Here is a 19,485-nt window from a genome sequence, read left to right as displayed (position 1 = left end):
TGTGCTCAATTTACCACAGCCAGTTTTGGAACATTTTCCAAAGAAACCTGTACTCAGCAGTCACTTCCCTATTTCCCCCTGGTTCCTCAGTCCCAGGAGACTACCAGTTTCTTTTCTGCCTATAGATTTTTGTGCTTTCATTCAAGTGTTTAATAATTTCATATGAAATTATGTGGTCTCTTGTTTTTTTCCCCTTCTCATTGTAACATTTTCAACAGGCATCCTTTTATAGTGTGGATCTTTTTTTTTTGGGGGGGGGGTCCAGTTGTGGGGCCTGAACTCGGCCTGGGCGCTGTCCCTCAGCTCTTCAGCTCAAGGCTAGCGCTCTACCACTTGAGCCACAGCGCCACTTCCGGCTTTTTTCTTTTTGCTTATGTGTTACTGAGGAATCAAACCCAGGGCCTCAGGCATGCAAGACAAGCACTCTACCACTGAGCCAACTTCCTAGCCCTGTAGTGTGGATCTTTGCACTCTGTAATTGCAGAGCTTTCCTAGAGGAATTTAAGTAGTTCCTGTAGTCAATTGTGTTTCCATGTAATGTGACCTTTTTACATACTAAGGCTACCTCTGTAATTCAGTGGAGAAGGTGTTATTGACTGGAGAATATGTCCTGAACTCTTTGTGATTCATTTTCAAAATTTTTTGTTCATGAGCATTTTCTGGTGGGAATTTAGGTGTTGTCTTTGTAATTTCTAGCTTTTGTTAAAAGATAGTTTTAATAAAGTGAAAATGTGATTCCTAGATAGATATAAAATGATGGTGCTAAAGATTTGAATTTACTTAGGCAGATAATTATGTTTTCAAAAGAAGTCCACAGAAAGATTTTTTTTTAATTTTTTTTTTTTTTTTTTTGTCGGTCATGGGGCTTGAACTCTGGGCTTGGGCGCTGTCCCTCAGCTCTTCAGCTCAAGGCGAGCGCTCTACCACTTGAGCTACAGCGCCACTTCTGGTTTTCTAGTGGTTTATTGGAGATAGGAGTCTCACGGTCTTTCCTGCCCGGGCTGGCTTTGAACCGCGATTCTCAGATCTCAGCCTCCTGAGTAGCTAGGATTACAGGCGTGAGCCACCGGCGCCCGGCAACACAGAAGGATTTTTATGTAAGGACTATTGAAATAAATGCAAAATGGCAGCAAAACTAGGTTCTTCCTCACTGAGGAAGGAATCAGCTGAACTGTTACTCAATCTTGCAGAATTGGCTTGTTTACAAATGAAAACTTGTTTGCATTTCCATCAATTATCTACAAAGTTAAAATCTCTTTATAAGAGTTAGCTTCTGGTCAGAATCAGGTAGCCCACACTTGCCTTTCATGTTATCAAAACATCTGAAACTCTTCCAATGATTAAATTCCTCCTTTGCTTATTTCAGTTTTTAAAAGTCATTTGCTGATGTCTTGATTTGAAAGACAGACTTTCCAAAGGTATTGGTGTCATTGAAGTCTATCAGAGAACTTGGATGGGCCACTGTTTGATCTTTTGAACAGAATTCTGTGTCAGAAATCTCGAGGGAAGTAGTCTCAGCAACTTAGGTTTTATGTGTTTTCAGTACCTATCTATGTCTTATCTATCTGCTGTCTGTGATAGCAGGACTATTATAGGGAAAGCATTTCTATAAGAAGTTAAAATTTGTTAGGTTTCTTTAACTCTGAAAGATATATAATACTAATAGTAAGGGAAAAGCTTAGCTCACTTCTCCAATTGCTTAGAGGAATAGACGTTCCTTTGGGAGGAATAGGTGACTTTTTCAATAGATATTGCTTGTTATCTAAGGAACTCTATTCTTGTCTTTAAAGGATAATGCCTTTCTTTTGAGCTTTGAAAGATAGCTTCTCTGTGCCTGCACAGAAAGCCAGTTAGTTATTTATTTGGGGGGACTTTGGGAACTCATGGTGCAGTTTATTTAGACACCAGGGTCATGCTTGAATATGTTTTCTCTTTCTTCTTGCCCACTTGGCTAGATAGTGTATTACCTGCAAACCCTGTAGTTACTGTTAATCTCTACAGCTCATAGCAATTCTGCTTACTAAACTCAGTTTTATGCATTTTATTCTTCTCTCCTAGTTTAAGAGCCCTCCAGTACCTGTTGATGTATTTTACAAGTACTTGGAATTGTTAAAGGAATCGGCATCTGTCCTTATTTGATGCCTTGTCTTGATATAAACAAACTGTTAGTAGTTTTGTCCCATCAGCTTTTATACATTTAAAGGCTTTGATTTTCCATGAGTGCACTTCTGATGATTTGAAACAAGGCATTTTGTCTCCTTTCTGAGGCCAGGTGGTTTACTATCTTAGTGGTAGAAAGGTGCATTGCCCTAGTGCTCCAGTGCTGGGTGCTGAGCAGGTAAACCTGGAAGTGCGTGTGGAATAGTACTTAGTGACAGACAGTTCTGACTGACCAGGTACATTTGGAAGGGAACCTGTTGATCATTAAACTTCTTGAGACCAACTCTCAGATTCTGGGCATCTTGACCAACATAGTAGAATTTTAGAGGAAGTGTGTGGTTTGCTCTTGATCTCCTAAGAAATGATGAATCTGTTACTTCAAACATTTTTGTCATAATCACTACTGGTTGCTTGGAATAGCTGTTTGGCTTTGTTGCTCAATTGTCACTTCTTCTTTAATGACCCAAGGGAGTTTTTCCTTTGGGCTTGTGATCTGTTTTTGCTGATAATACTAATGCTATTTCAGTCACCAAAGACAATAGTGTTTGTGTACTGGTGTACTTTATGGAAGAAAACCACAGTCTTTGGTTTTTGTATTTTTAGGACAGAAATAGAGTAAGGATAGTGATGCTGGGTCTTTAATCTAAATGATCTTAAGAATCTTCTAAGTACTTGGTAAAACTGTTTTTCATCAATCTCTCCCTCATTCCCTGCCATTCCTGCTTTAAAATTTAGACTTCTACTCTTCTGGGAAAACTGTTGGGGTTAAATCTTGCAGTTGTGTTAGAAGTGAAGAATGTGAGAGGAAGAAAGGGACTGGAGTTTTGAGAAAAAAACCAAGTCAGGAGGCTTAGATTCCTGAGCTCTGCTCTCTCACAAGCCTATATGAATGAGCTTAGGCACACCTTTTTCCCTTTGGCTTCTGCTTACAAAGTGAGAATGTTGCACTAGATACTTAAGGTTCTCCTCAGCAGCTAGATTCTATGCTTCCCAGGGGCTGAGAATTGCATCAGGGCCCATTCTGGGGTTTGTGCTGTTGTCAAGGCCCCCCAAAAATGCCTCATCCCTTTTTTTCCAAGGAGAAAGCTGTATCACTCAGAGCCCAATGAGCACAATGAGTGTTGGTGTGGTGAGGTGCTTTTTCATTGGGGACTGAGCCTAGGTTATTTGTGGTAACCTAGAGGGACTTAGAATGATGCCAGCAGATGAAATTTCTGTGATCACTTAGATGCTGACTCAATAAGATTGTCAAGGCCCACCCAACTACATTAAACATATTATTCTGTTTCTGGACTTAGAAAACTTACAGATATCTAATCTATATCTCTTCTTAAAAGTATTTGTTTGAATCCCAGGGCTTGTATTAAGAATCAAACCAATAACAAAAACATGTATGCTTGCTTAATTTAATTTTTATAATGTTAATGAAGAATGTCTTCATATATTATTCTAAAGGCCTTTAAAAATTGGTTTGTATTTTCTGGTATTTGTATTTTCTTGGCTAACTTTAATAGTGGTTCTGTTATTTTTCAGTCAATGCTTTGAAGAGTTGCTGATGTCTTCAGACATCTTTTGACATTGTTACTTTCTAATGTTTAATTTGAAATTAATGTCTGCAGAAGGAAAGCTGATTGGAGTCATGATTCTTTCCATGCATACACACCACACTGCTTAATTATAGAGTGACCACAGCTGTAACACAAGGTGACTTTTTAGCTAATGGAAGTCATGGCATACCTTTGATGACAGAGATCTCTGGTCTTGGCCAGGTTTCCATTGGAACTGCCACTGCTTGGCAAAATTGAAGTTGTTGATGGCAACAATGGGCTCTCGGGAATGGTCTCAAAGAACTTTGTTGGTGGCAGAGGTGCTGCTGATAGGCAGTTTCCATGGACAGCCCTCATGGGATCCAGTACTTCCCTTGTGTTAATTGTGTTTTACCACAGTCTAATTACTATGGGTATTGTTGTTGTCCATTTGGGCCATTATAACAAAATGCCAAACAAAGGAAATTATTCCTACGAAAAAGAGGTGTCTTCTAAAGCACTATCCTATCCATGAGGGCTGCATTTTCATCTTCTGATCACTTCCCAGAGGTTCCACTTTCGAATAGCATAAGCTTAGGCGATAGATTTCACCATAGAAGTTTTAGGGGAATATAAGCATTCAGTCCATGAAAGATTAAAAATGCATTTGCTTAGCACCTCTCCTCCTCCTAAGTTTTTACATTCCTACTACTGCGGTACAGATGGATATCTAAGACATCACAATTCAAACCATGTTATTTTTTCTCAGCTTCCCTAGCTATTCTAGTATTACCATAGTTAATGGTACCATCATTACTAGTCTTTTGAACTTGAGCTTGAAAATGTGGAATTACCTGTATTATGTTAACTTCATGTCTAATAAGTTATCAAATTCTGTTTGCCTCCACAAATATCTTTGAAATCCATATTATTCTTTAAAATCTCTAGAGTGTTTCTCCCTGGACTTTCTAGCCAACCTTGCAACCAAAATTTTGTTTGCTTCCTTTTGTTCAGTTTTGTTATGGAAAATGTTTCATGTAAAATATAGTCTGTCCTCTCTCTTTTTAGTGGTTCACAGTGTGGGGTACATAAAATACTGTGTATTTAGAGTTTAGCCTTTCTCCTATGGGTGGACATTTTTTACAATTTTGTTTTGCTATATTACAAAGAATATCGGGATGAATTTCCTTGATATTTCTCTGTGCACATCTGTAGGGGCTGACAATTAGCATTTCTGTGTCAAAATGAGCATTCATTTACAATATTGGTAAATGCCAATAAATTGTTGTATAAAAAGTTCTACCAAATTTATACTTCATAATTTGTTTTCCCCTACATTTCACTTTATTTTTTGTGTGGTTCTTTGGATTGAACTCAGGGCTGTATGCTTGTGGGCAAGCACTCTACCACTGAGTTACATTCTCAACGCTTCCCTTTCTTCCTCCCCTCTGCCCCCTTTTTGGCAGTGCTGGGGTTTGAACTCAGTACATGACACTTACTAGGCAGGCACACTACCACTTGAGCCACTCCCCCCATTCCTATCAAGCCCATTTTTACTGTGGACCTAGTATCCTTTTTGCAGGCTAAGTTCTCTGACTTGTTTCCTCATTTACTCAGGCACTGTCAACCACTGCCCAGCTTTGTGTTCAGTATACATTTTGTTCAGGCACTCTGCTATGTGATTGGGACTTAGCATTGGATAAGGAAAAAAATGGTCCTGCCCCCATGTAGCTTTATTCTTAGCACAGGGAACTTTGCCCATTCCCATCTCTGTTTGCATTTGCAGTTGTTGTTTTGCCATCTGGTATGCTTTTTGTTTCTTTTAACTCTCCTGCCTAGAGACCTTTTTTCTTTTTCTCTTTAGCTTAAATTTTAGAGCCTCTCTCAGTACTCTTTTAGTATGTACTGGCCTCCTCCTATAGTCTTTCCCTGAAGAGTTCTGATTAGTCATTTGTGTATGATGCACCTGCGTATATGTGTACACAGACACACTCAGCAAGGACATGGACCTGTGACATTTACCTGAGTGCTTCCCAACTTAGTGTCTTAAAAACACTGGAAAGGTGAATTGAATAACAAAGCTCTCAGATGAAACTAGTTTTGCACAGTGCTATGGGGGTGGTAAATAGAAGGACCTTACTGTGTAGTCAGAGAGATAAGAAGTAGATGAGTAGACTATAAGACATTGTGATAAGCTCTGCTCCATATAAAGCTTATCACAAGTGACTACTTTCGACTTTAAAGGGAGAGATGAGTTTTTGTAATTTTACTGGTTCCTTATCTTGTTTGTGTCAGGTATTGAGAGGTATGCAATAATGATAAATAATGCCCCTGACTTTTGTAGTTAAGTTGATTCTTAGAGTAAGGATTGTTCAAACTTCAGCCTGGGGGCTAAATGAATACTCTGCTTGTTTTTTTTTTGTATAGCCTAAGAAATAAGAATACTTTCTATATTATTATTATTATTATATTAATTTGGTGTTTCTGGTGTTTGAATTCAGAACTTCATATTTGCTCAGCTTGCTTGTTTGGCTGGTATTCTATCACATGAACCACATCTTCAGCCCCACTTTTTGCTGAGTTTTTTTTGTTGTTGTTGGTAGTGGTGGTGGTTGTGGGGTTTGAATTTAGGGACTGGGTGCTATCTCTCTTTTACCCAAGGCTAGTACTCTGCCACTTTGAGCTACATCTCCAGTTCTGGTTTTTGAGTGATTAATTAGAGATAAGAGTCTTATGAGGACATTTTCTACCCAGGCTGTTTTTGAACTGTGATCCTCAGATCTCAGCCTCCTGAGTGGCTAGGATTACAGGTTTGAGCCACCAGAGCAGGGCTTTTTTGCTTCTTTAAGATGGAGTCTTGTGGGCTTTTCTGCTTGGGCTGGCTTCAGATGTGATTGAGCCTCTGGATTTCACCAGAAAGGATTACAAGTGAGAGCCACTGGCAGTTAGCTGATTTCTAGATTTAAAAAAATGTCAAAAAAAGGATACTTTGTGACATGGAAGAACTATATGAACTTCTGATTTCAGTGAGCATAAATTATGTAGGAATGTAGCCGTATTTCATTTGCACAATGTAAGTATTTTTATGACTTTTGCAGGAGAGGTGAGTAGCTATAACATAATGTTTGGTTTGCATCATCTGAAATATTCACTACTTATATATGACTGGTCTGCAGATGGCTGTTTTAGAGAATGGAAGATTCAAATGAAGAAGAGAAATGGCATTCATACTTCATTTGTGTATGATGGGCCTGTATATGTTTTTATAGAGATTCATCTTGAAGACTGCCAGAGTAAATTGACAGTCACATAAAAACTTTAGGGCTGACATGATCAAGTGTATTCCTCTATTTTACAAAATAAGCAGAAGATAAAAAAGCGTGTCAAAGTCCTCATAGGTTATAAGTGGTAGTATTATATGGGAGCAACTGGTATGGGGCTTTGATAAGATGAATGCTGAGGTGGACCATATTGTGAAATGGCCTTGCCTTTGAAAGTGTGAATTGAAGAACAAACTAGACCTTTGTTTTTCTCTCTGAGTGTTATGTTTCTGTTCTTTTTTCACCTGTGTTTCTAGAAGGCCTTTGAGCCTTACTTCGAGATTTTGGAAGCATACTCCACCAAAGCCAAGAATTATGTCAATGGACATTGCACCAAATATGAGCCCTGGCAGCTAATTGCATGGAGTGTTGCATGGACCCTGTTGGTAGTCTGGGTGTATGAGTTTGTTTTCCAGCCAGAGAGTAAGTACACTGTCTCTTCTGTGAAAGTATAGTAGAGTAAATGTCTCTTGGTCTTGGATCTCATGACTGATGGGTTTGAACTAATTTCTTGCCTTTTGTTGGGTTCCATTTTAAAACTTAGTTTAAATGGCAATTGGAATTTTGTCTTCATGTAGGTAAAATTATAATAGGGCTCATGTGTAATGATTGTTTACAGTGATTTTTCTTTTGCATATTTGCAGCTTTTATAAAAGCTCCCCAAATTAGTCATTGTTAGGGTCTACAGATGTCTTAGTATGTATAAAGCCTCATCAGGACCAGTGTCCTCTCTAGAATGTAATAGTTGTTTATGGAGCAGAAATTCATTGCTTCATTTTGGGCCATCCTTTTCAGTAATGATTAGGTGATATTGGACCAGCACTCACTCCACACTGTTTGTGTGCCTGCTGTGTGTAAACATGTACTAGGCTCTGGGGATATTTGCATAAGTAGGACAGGGTCCCTGTCCTTTGTAGTCAAGGGACAGTGGTAGTGAGTCAGGAGCAAGATAGACATGGGAAGGAGGAGACCATTCTCAGGGAGTGCATCTGACAAGTCTCTTAATGATCTGCTTGTAAATCTAGCACTCTTCTGGAGGTCTAAGCCCTTCTCTTACTCCTTACCTCCTCCTCACCTGGAGACCTGGGGGGAATGTGCCCCCACAGGCTGTGCTTGCTTAAGTTTTGTTTGATTATACCTAAATCCAGTAGTGGAAGTTGGAGGTGGGTTTTCTGTAACTCTACTCTGTACTCCTTCCCCACTTTTACTAGTGGGTCAGGCCTAACTTCCTTGGTATGAGAAGGCAGTAACATTACAAAGGATTTAAACATTTGTCATTAGAACTCTGGGCCTTGCACTTGCACTTGCTCAACCTGTATTACACCACTGCCACTTGACCTATGCCTCCAGTCCTAGTTTAACCATTTTTAAGTATACAGTTCAGTGGCATTAAGTAAATTCCCATTGTTGTACAGTCAGCACTACCATTCATCCTAGAAGTTTTTGTTTAATGACACAGTTTTAGTTTGAGATGACAAAAATATCTGAGCCAGGCATCATTATATATGTATACCTTTAATCTCAGCACTCAGGAGGCTGAGGTAGGAAGTCTAAAAGTTCAAAGCCAGCCTGAGCAACATAGTGAGACCCTGCCTCATACTAACAACAGTAAAGACAGACAAGGGAAAAAAAAAAACATTCTCACTCCCCTTTCTTTCCAGACCCCTAGAAACAGCCATTCTGTATACTATGATAAATTTATGAAACCAAATCATTCAAGTTAGAGCTGTTGAGATTTTATTCATTTGTTATGATTAGTAATACTTTTAAGTATTTGTGTCTTAAAATTTTTACTTAATTGGCAAATAAAATTTGTTATTGTATACAACCTGATGTTTTAGAATATGTACATATTGTGGAATTACTGAAGTGGATTAGTAAAATTTCCCACATTTTTTGGCTCAGGAATTTCCTTCTGTCCTTACTCTCACAGCTCACTGTGTTATTTGTTTTGCTAACTGCTAGCTCAAGTGTGGCCGTCTTAGGTCCTGGTGCTTACTTATCTGTTGACCCTAGCTTTCTAGGAGAAAACTGTTAGCAGAAAGATACTAATGAGATGTGCCATATAAAACTATTTGGGATGAACCATAAGTCATTTTTTTTTTTTTTTTTTTTTTTTGCCAGTCTTGGGCTTGAACTCAGGGCTGGGGCACTGCCCCTGAGCTTCTTTTGCTTAAGGCTAGCACTCTACCACTTGAACCACAGCACCACTTCTGGCTTTTTCTGTTTATGTAGTACTGAGGAATGGAACCCAGGGTTTCATGAATGCTAGGCAAGCACTCTACCACTAAGCCATATTCCCAGCCTAGTTGGTTGGTTTTTAATAATATGTATTGTTTAGTAATAAGAATACATGTTTACCAAATGATCTTCTTACTAAGTGATACTGTTTATTTATATTTGTGTCAGTCTGAATCACTTTGAACATGAGTGTAGGATACTTTTTGTTTTTATTTTCCTTTTTTGTTGCTAGTGCTGGGGCTTGAACTCAGGTCCTTGTACTCTTGATTTTGTCACTCTACCACTTGGCCCAACACCTTTATTTCTGGCTTTTTGCTGGTTATTTGGAGATTAAAATCTCTTGATTTGTCTGCCTAGGCTGGATCTAAACCTCAGTTTTCAGTTCTCAGCCTCCTGAGTAGCTAGGATTATAGGTATGAGCCACTGGTGCCTGACTTATGAGTATAGTTTCTAAAGGTAAAAAACTGTTGAATACTGGGTGGTAATGGTGACTCACACCTGTAATTCTAGCTGGCTTGAGGGGTAATTTGTGTGAGAGCTAGAGGACTAACTGCCAGTTTTGAGATCCTTTCTCAAAACAACAGCAGCAAAAGTCAGGTCTGGAGCTCCAGTAGTAGCATATGAGCCTAACAAGTTGGAGATCCTAAGTGCAGACACCCTCCCCCCCAACAAGAGTTGTTGAATATTAACAATTTCCTTTTGCTTCACATATACACACAAAATAATTTCTGAATTGAATTCCAGACATAATTAAGGATATCTTTTCTCCAAAGATTAGTGACAATTTTGATAAATTCACCTTTTTCTTCCAGCATCTTACTCAAGTAGAAGTATGCTGTGAGCTACTGAACACAATCCTGTAGTGCTTAGTATATTTTACTGGAGGCTGAAATCTACTAATATTAAATTTAGCTTTAATCTCTGAATCCCTTCCTGAGGGGGGAGAGGGTAGTTCTGGAACAAAATATGGAAAGTGGAGGAGAAGTGGTTGAGCTAGATCCTGGGAGCTAGAGGTAGAGCTGATAGCACTCGGGGCACTGCCTCCCTTAGTTGCTTGCACTCTGTGATCATCAGCTCATGGCTTGCTCCTGAACTGTTGGGTTCTGGTTTTAACTGTGAGGTTGTCTACAGTGTATCAGCAGCAGTTAGCTTGATGTGTTGGGGAGGATAAACTCTAGATGTCTGTGGGTGTGTTGGGCAGCACCCTAATCTCTCTTAGCCTGTTTCCCCATAATTGAATGGGCATAGTAATCTTAATCACAATAATCATGGGTTACATGAGTATTGGGTCTGCGAGAGGAATTTGTGAATTATGAAAAGTCATGAACTGTTTTTACACTTGCACTTGTTATTTTAAATTAAAAAATTTTAACTGACAAAGGTTATATTTATGATGTACAACATGATGTTTGAAGGATGTGTATGATAAGGACTGGCTAAATCAGACTAAGTAGCATATTCATTAACTTACATACCCTTTTTTCCCCCATGGTGAAAACACTTAAAAATAGATTTTCTTGGCTGGGAATGCATGCCTAGCATGCATGAAGATCTGGGTTCGATTCCTCAGTACCACATAAACAGAAAAAAACAGAAGTGGTGCTGTGGCTCAAGTGATAGAGTGCTAGCCTTGAGCAAAAGAAGCTCAGGGTCAGTGCACAGGGCCCGAGTTCAAGCCCCAGGAGTGGCAAAACAAAATAAGAGCTGGGTGCCGTGGGCTCATGCCTGTAATTCTAGCTACTCAGGAGGCTGAGATCTGAGTATTAAGGTTCAAGCCAGCCCGGGCAGGAAAGTCAGACTCTCATTTCCAATTAACTCTCAGAAAACAGGAAGTAGTGCTGTGGCTCAAGAGGGAGAGCTCTTGCCATGAACTGAAGAGCACAGGGACTGTGCCCAGGCCCAGAGTTCAAGCCCCACGACTGACAAAAAAATAAAAAATAAAAAACCAAGCAAGACTGATTAAAAAAATTGATTTTCTTAGCAGTGTTTGAGTATATAATTTACTCTGTTCACTATTGATGATCAGGTCACATTCTTGGAAGTTCATAGGACTAATAGAAACTTATTTCTCATAGGTTTATGGTCAAGGTTTAAAAAGAAATTCTTTAAAGTCATCAGGAAGATGCCAATTATTGGTCGTAAGGTAGGTGGGATCTTCAAAGGTCTTTTCACTCCTAGAACCATGCCTTTTTCTGTTTGTTATAACTAATAGTTTTAAGGGGAAGAATGTATGTTGGCCATGTTTGGAGGCAATTATGTTGTCTCTACTTGGTGGAGTGGGGCACCTAAGGAATAAGGGATTGGTAAAGTTTCTGTAAAGCAAATATTTATACTGCATATATTGTGTGAGAAGTGGACAGGTTAAAGAGTGAGCCTGGCTGTGCTACAGGAAAAACAGTCACAAACACAGCAGGCAGGCAGCTTTGGTTCCTGATTATAGCTTGCTCTTTGTGCCTGTTTTGCCATAGTGTCCTCTCTGCCCTCTGTCATACTCAGATTATCTCTCTTCTGTGGTTTTCTTTTTTTTTATATCTCAGGTGGAGATATGCCAAGCAGGCTCCTTGCCAGGCTCAGGAAGTGTCCTATCTGCCCCAGTGTTCTGCCCTGTCCCTCAACTTTACTTGCTTAAGTATTCTTTTACTGTTGCCTTCACTTTCTTGGGGTGAAGGGAGATAATATGGAGGAGAAACTATGACAAAGGAAATTGGGACCTTCCTGAGTCTTCCCTGCATTTTCCCTCATCTTGTCCACCTCACTTTTTTCCTTCAGTTTTAAGATTTTTTGAGATAAAATTTGTAAGATAATAGAATTGGAAACTCTTTAAACCTAAGAATCTGCTTTTGAAAAATGGAGATCGGATAATCTTTAGAGACAGAATGGTATTTTCTCTGTGTGTGTGTGTGTGTGTTTCTGTCTGTCTGTATATATATAAACTCACATCTCAATTGCTCAGTGAACATATTTCTTGAGTACTTGCTTGATGTCAGGTACTTTTCTGAGTGTTGAAGAGAAAGTGGTGAACAGTACCATATTCTTTCTCCTGTAGAATTGATAGTAGAAGTGACAAAAAGTAAACAAGTAAACAAATGCATATAAATATTGTTTTGAAATAAGTACTAGGAAGTGGCGCTCTGGCTCAAGTGGTAGAGTGCTCACCTTGAGCTGAAGAGCTGAGGAACAGTGCCCAGGCCCAGAGTTCAGACTCACGACCGGCAAAAAAAAAAAAAAAAAAAGGACATCACTGAAATAAGTACTATTAAGAAATTAAAATTGGGTAATATAGAGGTAAGAATTGGGGGGTGAAAAAGTACTTGCTGTCCTTTTTGGTAAACTTTTCATTTTAATTTTTTAAAATTTAGAATAACCCAGTGTATGCACAGAATTTTTAATTTACAACTTAATATACCCATGTCCATGGCATATCTCAACATAACACAGCATGGACAAGCAAGGATGGTGAGCTTTCCAGGAGCAGCTTTCCTGTGGTCTCATTGAAGGCCATGTCTGAGAAGATTCTGGTGTATTCTAATCTCACGTTGTTTGGAATAAGATCTTGGGCATCAGACATTACCAAATACATTGATGAAGCCACAGCATCTTGCCATACACTAATTATGACATATAGCCTTTCTCTCTACACTTTCCACTCAAGCTTTTTATAATTTCAGCTCTACAATTTGGTCTACACATTCTCACTTTATCGTAGCATTTTTCTATTACCTGACTTCCTCTCTGTCTCTCATGCTAAAATAAGCTTCATGAGACCAGGAGGGGTTTTTCATCATGCATCTCACTACCTAAGTTTGTTTACCATGTATCTGTGCCTGGCCTTCAGCAATTATTTAGCAAATACCATGTTGAGAGAGTGAGAGTGTTAGAATGTAAATACCTGTTGAATCAGAGAGAGAAAGAGACAGGATGAACACTCAGAAGCTGTGGCTAGGAAGTTAGAAAAAAATAATCGTAACTAATAACATATGTAGCAGAAAGGACCTTAGCTCCCCCTTGTATTTCAGGGTCAGACAGTACCTGGTCAGTATAGTCACCCTGGCTCTTCCTAACATCTCTGCTTGTACAGAAGGAGTTTTATGGGACCTCCTTGGATGTTGGTTGAAGTTGCTTATTGCTTGCACATTGAACAGGATCCCTTTTACTGTGGCTTGGCTGGTTTCATGACTCTACCTTTTGTCTCTTTGGCTCACTACAACTGCTGCTTAGGCAATACAAGGGGCCAAATATTCCACTCAGATCAGCACTTAAAGCAGAAAATGCAAACCAGCTAAAACCATGTCAGGAAAGGGGCATGAGGAAATGGAGTGCATCTCTGATAACTCACATCTCTTTAAGAAAGAGATGTCATAGTTCACTAGAATATTTTATACCTGGGTTTTTCTGCACTTCTGTACTTCAGGTTCATCTTCTTGTTAAAATAATCAAAAGGAGCCAGGTGCTGGTGGCTCACACATATAATTCTAGCTTTTCAAGGGGCTGAGATCTGAGGATCGTGGTTTGAAGCCAGCCTAGGCAGGCAAGTCCATGAGACTCTTCCCTCCACGAAATTATTCAAAAAAAGGCAGAAGTGGCACTGTGGCTCAAGTGGTAGATTGCTAACCTTGAGTAAAAGAAGCTCAGGGACAGTGTCCAGGCCCAGAGTTCAAGCTTCAGGATGGGCAAAACAAATAATCAAAAAAATCAAAATGAGATTTTTTTTTTTATAACTTTCAAGATCCAAGAAAAGTTGAATAAGGCCAAGGAGGATATCAGCAAGAACATGTCATTCTTGAAAGTGGACAAAGAGTATGTGAAAGCTCTGCCCTCCCAGGGTTTGAGTGCACCTGCAGTTCTGGAGAAACTCAAGGAATACAGCTCCATGGGTAAGATGCTTGGTATAGGCACTCTCTTTCCTTGTTACCATTCTGTGTTTCCCATAGGTTAAGAGTAATTCATCCCTGGTGCTTACTGTATTCAGGATGTCCTGTTCCTGTTTCAAAGACTGAATCTCATACTGTAAAAATTACTTTTTGATTTATCTTTCATCTATAGAGAAAGTAGATTTCAAACAGTAGAACTTGGTTCCATTTCCTTTTGTCAATATGAATAAAACAGATAAATTTGTATTTTAAAAAGTACATATATAATACAGTAAAGTATAGATGTCAATATTGTAAATTTTTTTTTTTTTTGTCGGTTGTGGGGCTTGAACTCTGGGCCTGGGCGCTGTCCCTCAGCTCTTCAGCTCAAGGTGAGCGCTCTACCACTTGAGCTACAGCGCCACTTCTGGTTTTCTGGTGGTTTATTGGAGATAGGAGTCTCACTGTCTCTCCTGCCTGGGCTGGCTTTGAACCGCGATTCTCAGATCTCAGCCTCCTGAGTAGCTAGGATTACAGGCGTGAGCCACCAGCGCCCGGCTAATATTGTAAAATTTTTATGAAGCCACAAAATAAAAAATCACATTCCATCATAAACAGAGGAAGACAGATGACATATATCTAGATAGATACATTTGTATACATCAGTAACTATGCCTACAGAGAGATATTTGTCTACCTACCCACCCACCCACCTATTTACCTACCTATCTAATTGCCATCTATCTCAAAAGGTTAGTAGTATTTGTATAGTATATGCACATAGGAGCATGAGCTCATATGAGGAGAAGTATACCAGATAGCTTACTGTTGAAGAGCATAACCTATGCAATCATAACCTATGCAATCACAGCATGGTTTTGCCACTTAAATTATGATCTTAGGAAGAATATTTACTTTTTGTAACTTCTGCTTCATCAGAAGAATGATTATAGTGATTGAGATCATACATGGGAATGTATAGTATCTGGTATATAGTAGGTATTCAATGAATGTTAGTTATTACTGCTCTTATGAACACAAACACATGCATGTTTAAGATCATATTAAAATACTGGGTTTTGGGGGCAATATTGGAGTTTGGACTCAGGGATTTGTGTTTGCCAGGCAGGTACTCTGCTGCTTGAGCTACATAGTTTTTATTAAATGAGCTTTTACCTTTGTTACACTATTAATGCTGTTGAACTTTTCATGCTGTGGTTGACACTAGTTCATAATCTTTTGTCTTTATTTTGACTCTAGAGCTTTACTGAAATAATTTTCTTTTAAGAATGACATTGGATTTCTATGCAATTTCTGTGTCCAGAGGGTTTATCTTCTTTATTAGAACTTAACTGTCTTGGAGTTACCCACTTGTTGGCCAAGTGACCTTGACTTTCTCTGCAGATGTCCTCTGGCAAGAAGGGAGAGCCTCGGGAACAGTGTACAGTGGGGAGCAGAAGCTCACAGAGCTGCTGGTGCAGGTGAGTGTCATGCTGGTGGATGCTTGAGCTCTGTGCCAGTTTACTTGCACTCTTTCTTCCTTCCCTCTGACTTCAGGAAAGCTTATTGTTGATATAAAACAGGTTTAGAAGATTTCTCTTGTGCAGATATAGTAAATATACATAATAGTATTTAAAAATGCTTTCTCAGTATAAAAGCAAAATTTATGCTTGTTGGCTTTACAAGGCCCATGTAGAAGGCAGTCTCCTATAAAGGGGTATCTTGTCATTTGAGATTTTTGATGCTAGGATAATTTTGTTCGATAAGGAGATTCAGGGGAGAGCCTCAAATCACACAGCTCAAGGTAAGCAGTGGTTTCTCTTATGTGTTAATTATTCTTGGGTGACCCTAGAACGGTCTTTAGCTGTTTTTTATTTCTAGTTAAATTAAAAAAAAAACCCTGATCATCCTATAATATCAGGAATTGACTCTTGATTCTTTTTTTGTTTTATTGTTTTTTTAATTTTAATTTTTTTATTGTGAAAATACTGTACAGAGGGGTTACAATTACATGGGCAAGACAATGAGTACATTTCTTATCAAGCATTGTAGTCTCCTCCTTTGTTTCCCCTTCCCATCCCTTCCCATCCTCCCCCCGCCCCCCACCCAATCTCCACCCCCCCCCACATAACGACTTGACTCTTGATTCTTAAAGCCTTTATGTCTATAATTATAAAATTGCATGTACCTTACTAAGTATTAGTGGTTCTGCTTGACTAAATTTGGTTATTCTTGAAGTCTTTCACAAGTTTACATGATCTATATTGATCATGTTCTCATGTGCTTGCATATGAGTTCCTTCATGAGCTACTTTTCTCCTATCTTATTTTAACTATTTCTGCACCTCCCCTTGTAAATGAGTATTCTGCCATTTTTAAATAAATGCTTATGCTCAGTCTTGTTGGTCCTCCTGTTCTAGATGATAAATTTGAACTCATTTCTCAAGGTTCCACTAAACAGACACCTCCGAAGTACTCAGGGTGTTAGCTATTTCTTCTTTGTGTCCCTTAGCACTGTGTGCACATCTAATTAGGAATAATAGGCAAAGCGGTGACTTAATAGTGGTCCGTTGGTCCACCTTTATAGCCTACCTTTAACTACATTTATACTTACCTTGCCACATTATAAGATTTGATGTTGTCTCTTCCACTATATTTTAAATCTTTTTTAAAAAAAATTTTGTGCCAGTCCTGGGGCTTGAATTCTGGGCCTAGGCGCTGTCCCTGAGCTCCTTTTTGTTTAAGGCTAGCACTCTACCACGGGATCCACAGTGCCACTTCTGGCTTTTTCTGTGATTATTTGGAGATAACTTTCACAGACTTTCCTGCCTGGGCTGGCTTCGAACTACATTCCTTGGGTCTAGGATTACAGGTGAAAGCCATTGGCACCTGGCTTAATCTTTAAGTTGAGAGAAATAATCTTCTCTTTCTAATTCTGAGAGGAATAGTATCTTCTCTTTCTAATTCCTAGCATTGGGCTTAATACCTAGAGACTTTTAGTGCATGACGCTTTATTCTGTGCAAGGTAATACTCTTACCTTGCATCTCCTTGCATTTTTTTTTACAGGCTTATGGAAATTTTGCATGGAGTAACCCACTGCATCCAGATGTCTTCCCAGGACTACGTAAGCTAGAAGCAGAAATTGTGAGGATGAGCTGCTCCCTGTTCAATGGGGGCCCAGATTGCTGTGGGTGTGTAAGTATTTGTGGGTGCCATAAAATGATGGTACATTTTTAAACCTTAAATTGAAGACCATTAAAACTATTTTATTACAAGTAATTGATGTGTTATTGTAGAAAGATTGATATAAAGTACAGTTTAAAATGTTACTTGAAATTTTGTAATCTAGAACATGAGCATTTTGGTGTATATTCTTCTAGACATTTTTTTTTCCCTTCTTCTTTATAATACTTAAATCTCCATAAAGATGCTGGGATGGTATAGAGAACACCAGCAATGTCAGCATTTTTCTCTGTCTTTCCACTTCTTTTGCTCCCCCTGTCATTCTTTCTCACCTACACCCCTATTCCACAACCTCTATGTTTATAGTTCTATCGATCCCCCTACCAGTCTTTCTAATGTCTTTTCACTCTTCCTGAACCAGAAGCTGATTATTTTGCTGTAAACTGACTGATTTAGTTGGTATCATTCTGTCTTGGACATACATGAGGAGTTCGTGTTCTCTGCTCTTTCAAGTAGACATGGTTAGTTTTCCTAAACGATGATAGATGAACTTCTGCTTAGGTTTGTCACTACTCTGTCATATTGCCTCCTCTAGAACAAACTGAGCTTAGATTTGACTCAATGTGCTGAGGATGGTAGCCTAGAGACCCTGTCTTATACTTTACAATCATAATAAAGTCTGCATATTTAATTATGGGGGACCCATTAGAAGACAAAAATGTTATTTTAGTTTTTTTAACAGCAAGTATTTTTTTTTAATTTTACTATTACATTTCACCATGAAAATCAACATAATCAAGTATTTGGTACCTAACAATAGTAGTATGTCTGGCATTTATTTTCAAAACAAAATTCCAAAATTGTGAGAAACTGAACCATCACTAATCTGGCAATGAATTACACTCTAAATGTGGTAACTCATGGACAGAGATGGTGATAATGTACACGTTTTGGTTTTTTTTTTGTCATTAGTGTCTTTCTAAACTTTTAAGAGGTCACAGATCAAATAGCCACAAAACAACTTGGCCTTACCTACTAAATTGAAGATACCTAGTAAATTGTGACCTAGAAATTTGGCTACTCCAGATAAGCTATAGAAAAAAAAAAGGTGTGCATCAGGATGTATGTACATGGGCACTTATATTAGCAATTAATTTATGAGCGCCAGAACTGGAAATAATTCACATACATGTCCAGCATAGAGAAAATCATAGGCACCGTGTGCTTGAGGCCATTGCAGTGATCAGTCTGCATGATGTTCAAAGTATTTCATTTTTGGCCACTAGGATTGTCTCCATTTTGGCTCCAAGGTACTTTTTAACAAACCAGCTGTCCAAATAGTCTTTGAAAGCTTTTCTTTCTTTTTGACAAAATATTTCGGGTTATCTTACTCCAGATCTAGAATCACCCTTTTTCTAAGGAGCGCTGGTTGAGTTAGAACTCTGTAAAATATTTATATGATTTCAAAGTTATACTTAGGGAACAAAACAGACCCCTCCTTGTCATCTACACCTTCCTCCCTCCACCCTCTCCCCCCCCAAAAAAACCCCACACAAGGCACCTAACAATAATCCAGAGAGAAACAAGTAGAAAAGAGAGGCTCAGAGGTACTTCATAAGAGCCAACACACATTATTGTATTTGACAGCAGCCAGAGAAAATGGATAACATGAAAACTATGACTGGTAGAAGCACAGGTATTCTTCAGCAGCAGATGCTGGGGCAGGCATGGCTTAGATGAAAGATTGCCTTTTACTTAGAGCATCTCAGCTGGATGATATGTAGATGGTTTTATGAGTTCTCTCTTTTCAATTTCATCTATTCTGGTTTTTCCATTAAGCTTTTAAATTCATATGGTATATGGTATGTGTTTTATTCTTTTTTTTTTTTTTTTTGGTCAGTTGTGGGGCTTGAACTCTGGGCGCTATCCCTTAGCTCTTCATCTCAAGATGAGCACTCTACCGCTTGAGCCACAGTGCCACTTCCAGTTTTCTAGTGTTTTATGGGAGATAAGAGTCTCACGGACTTTCCTGCTTGGGCTGGCTTTGAACCGTGATTCTCAGATTTCAGCCTCCTGAGTAGCTAGGATTACAGGCATGAGTCATTGGCACCTGGCTTTGCTTCTTATTCTTGAGAACTCACTTTAAAAATTCTTTTAAGTTGTTTGGTTATAATCCCTTTCTTTGGTTTATATTCATTTATTAGG

At 38.8% G+C, this 19,485-nt stretch overlaps 1 protein-coding gene across 4 annotated transcripts in view; it reads left to right on the top strand.

The window, feature by feature from the left end:
* Sgpl1 (sphingosine-1-phosphate lyase 1) overlaps positions 1–19,485 on the top strand; it is a 45,725-nt gene that overhangs the window by 10,970 nt on the left and 15,270 nt on the right. For 3 of the 4 annotated variants that reach the window (XM_070020909.1, XM_070020908.1, XM_070020910.1), the window contains exons 3-7: positions 7,264–7,429; positions 11,323–11,390; positions 13,974–14,121; positions 15,502–15,578; positions 17,164–17,292. In XM_070020909.1, the coding sequence (XP_069877010.1) occupies positions 7,264–7,429; positions 11,323–11,390; positions 13,974–14,121; positions 15,502–15,578; positions 17,164–17,292 (588 nt within the window). The remainder of the gene's footprint in view (positions 1–7,263; positions 7,430–11,322; positions 11,391–13,973; positions 14,122–15,501; positions 15,579–17,163; positions 17,293–19,485) is intronic. The other variant, XM_070020911.1, reaches the window with a different exon arrangement.

Source organism: Dipodomys merriami, unplaced genomic scaffold, assembly GCF_024711535.1.
Source record: "Dipodomys merriami isolate MVZ:Mamm:240054 unplaced genomic scaffold, mDipMer1.0.p SCAF_14, whole genome shotgun sequence".
Taxonomy (NCBI): Eukaryota; Metazoa; Chordata; class Mammalia; order Rodentia; family Heteromyidae; genus Dipodomys; species Dipodomys merriami.
This window is presented reverse-complemented; position numbering and strand designations above follow the sequence as displayed.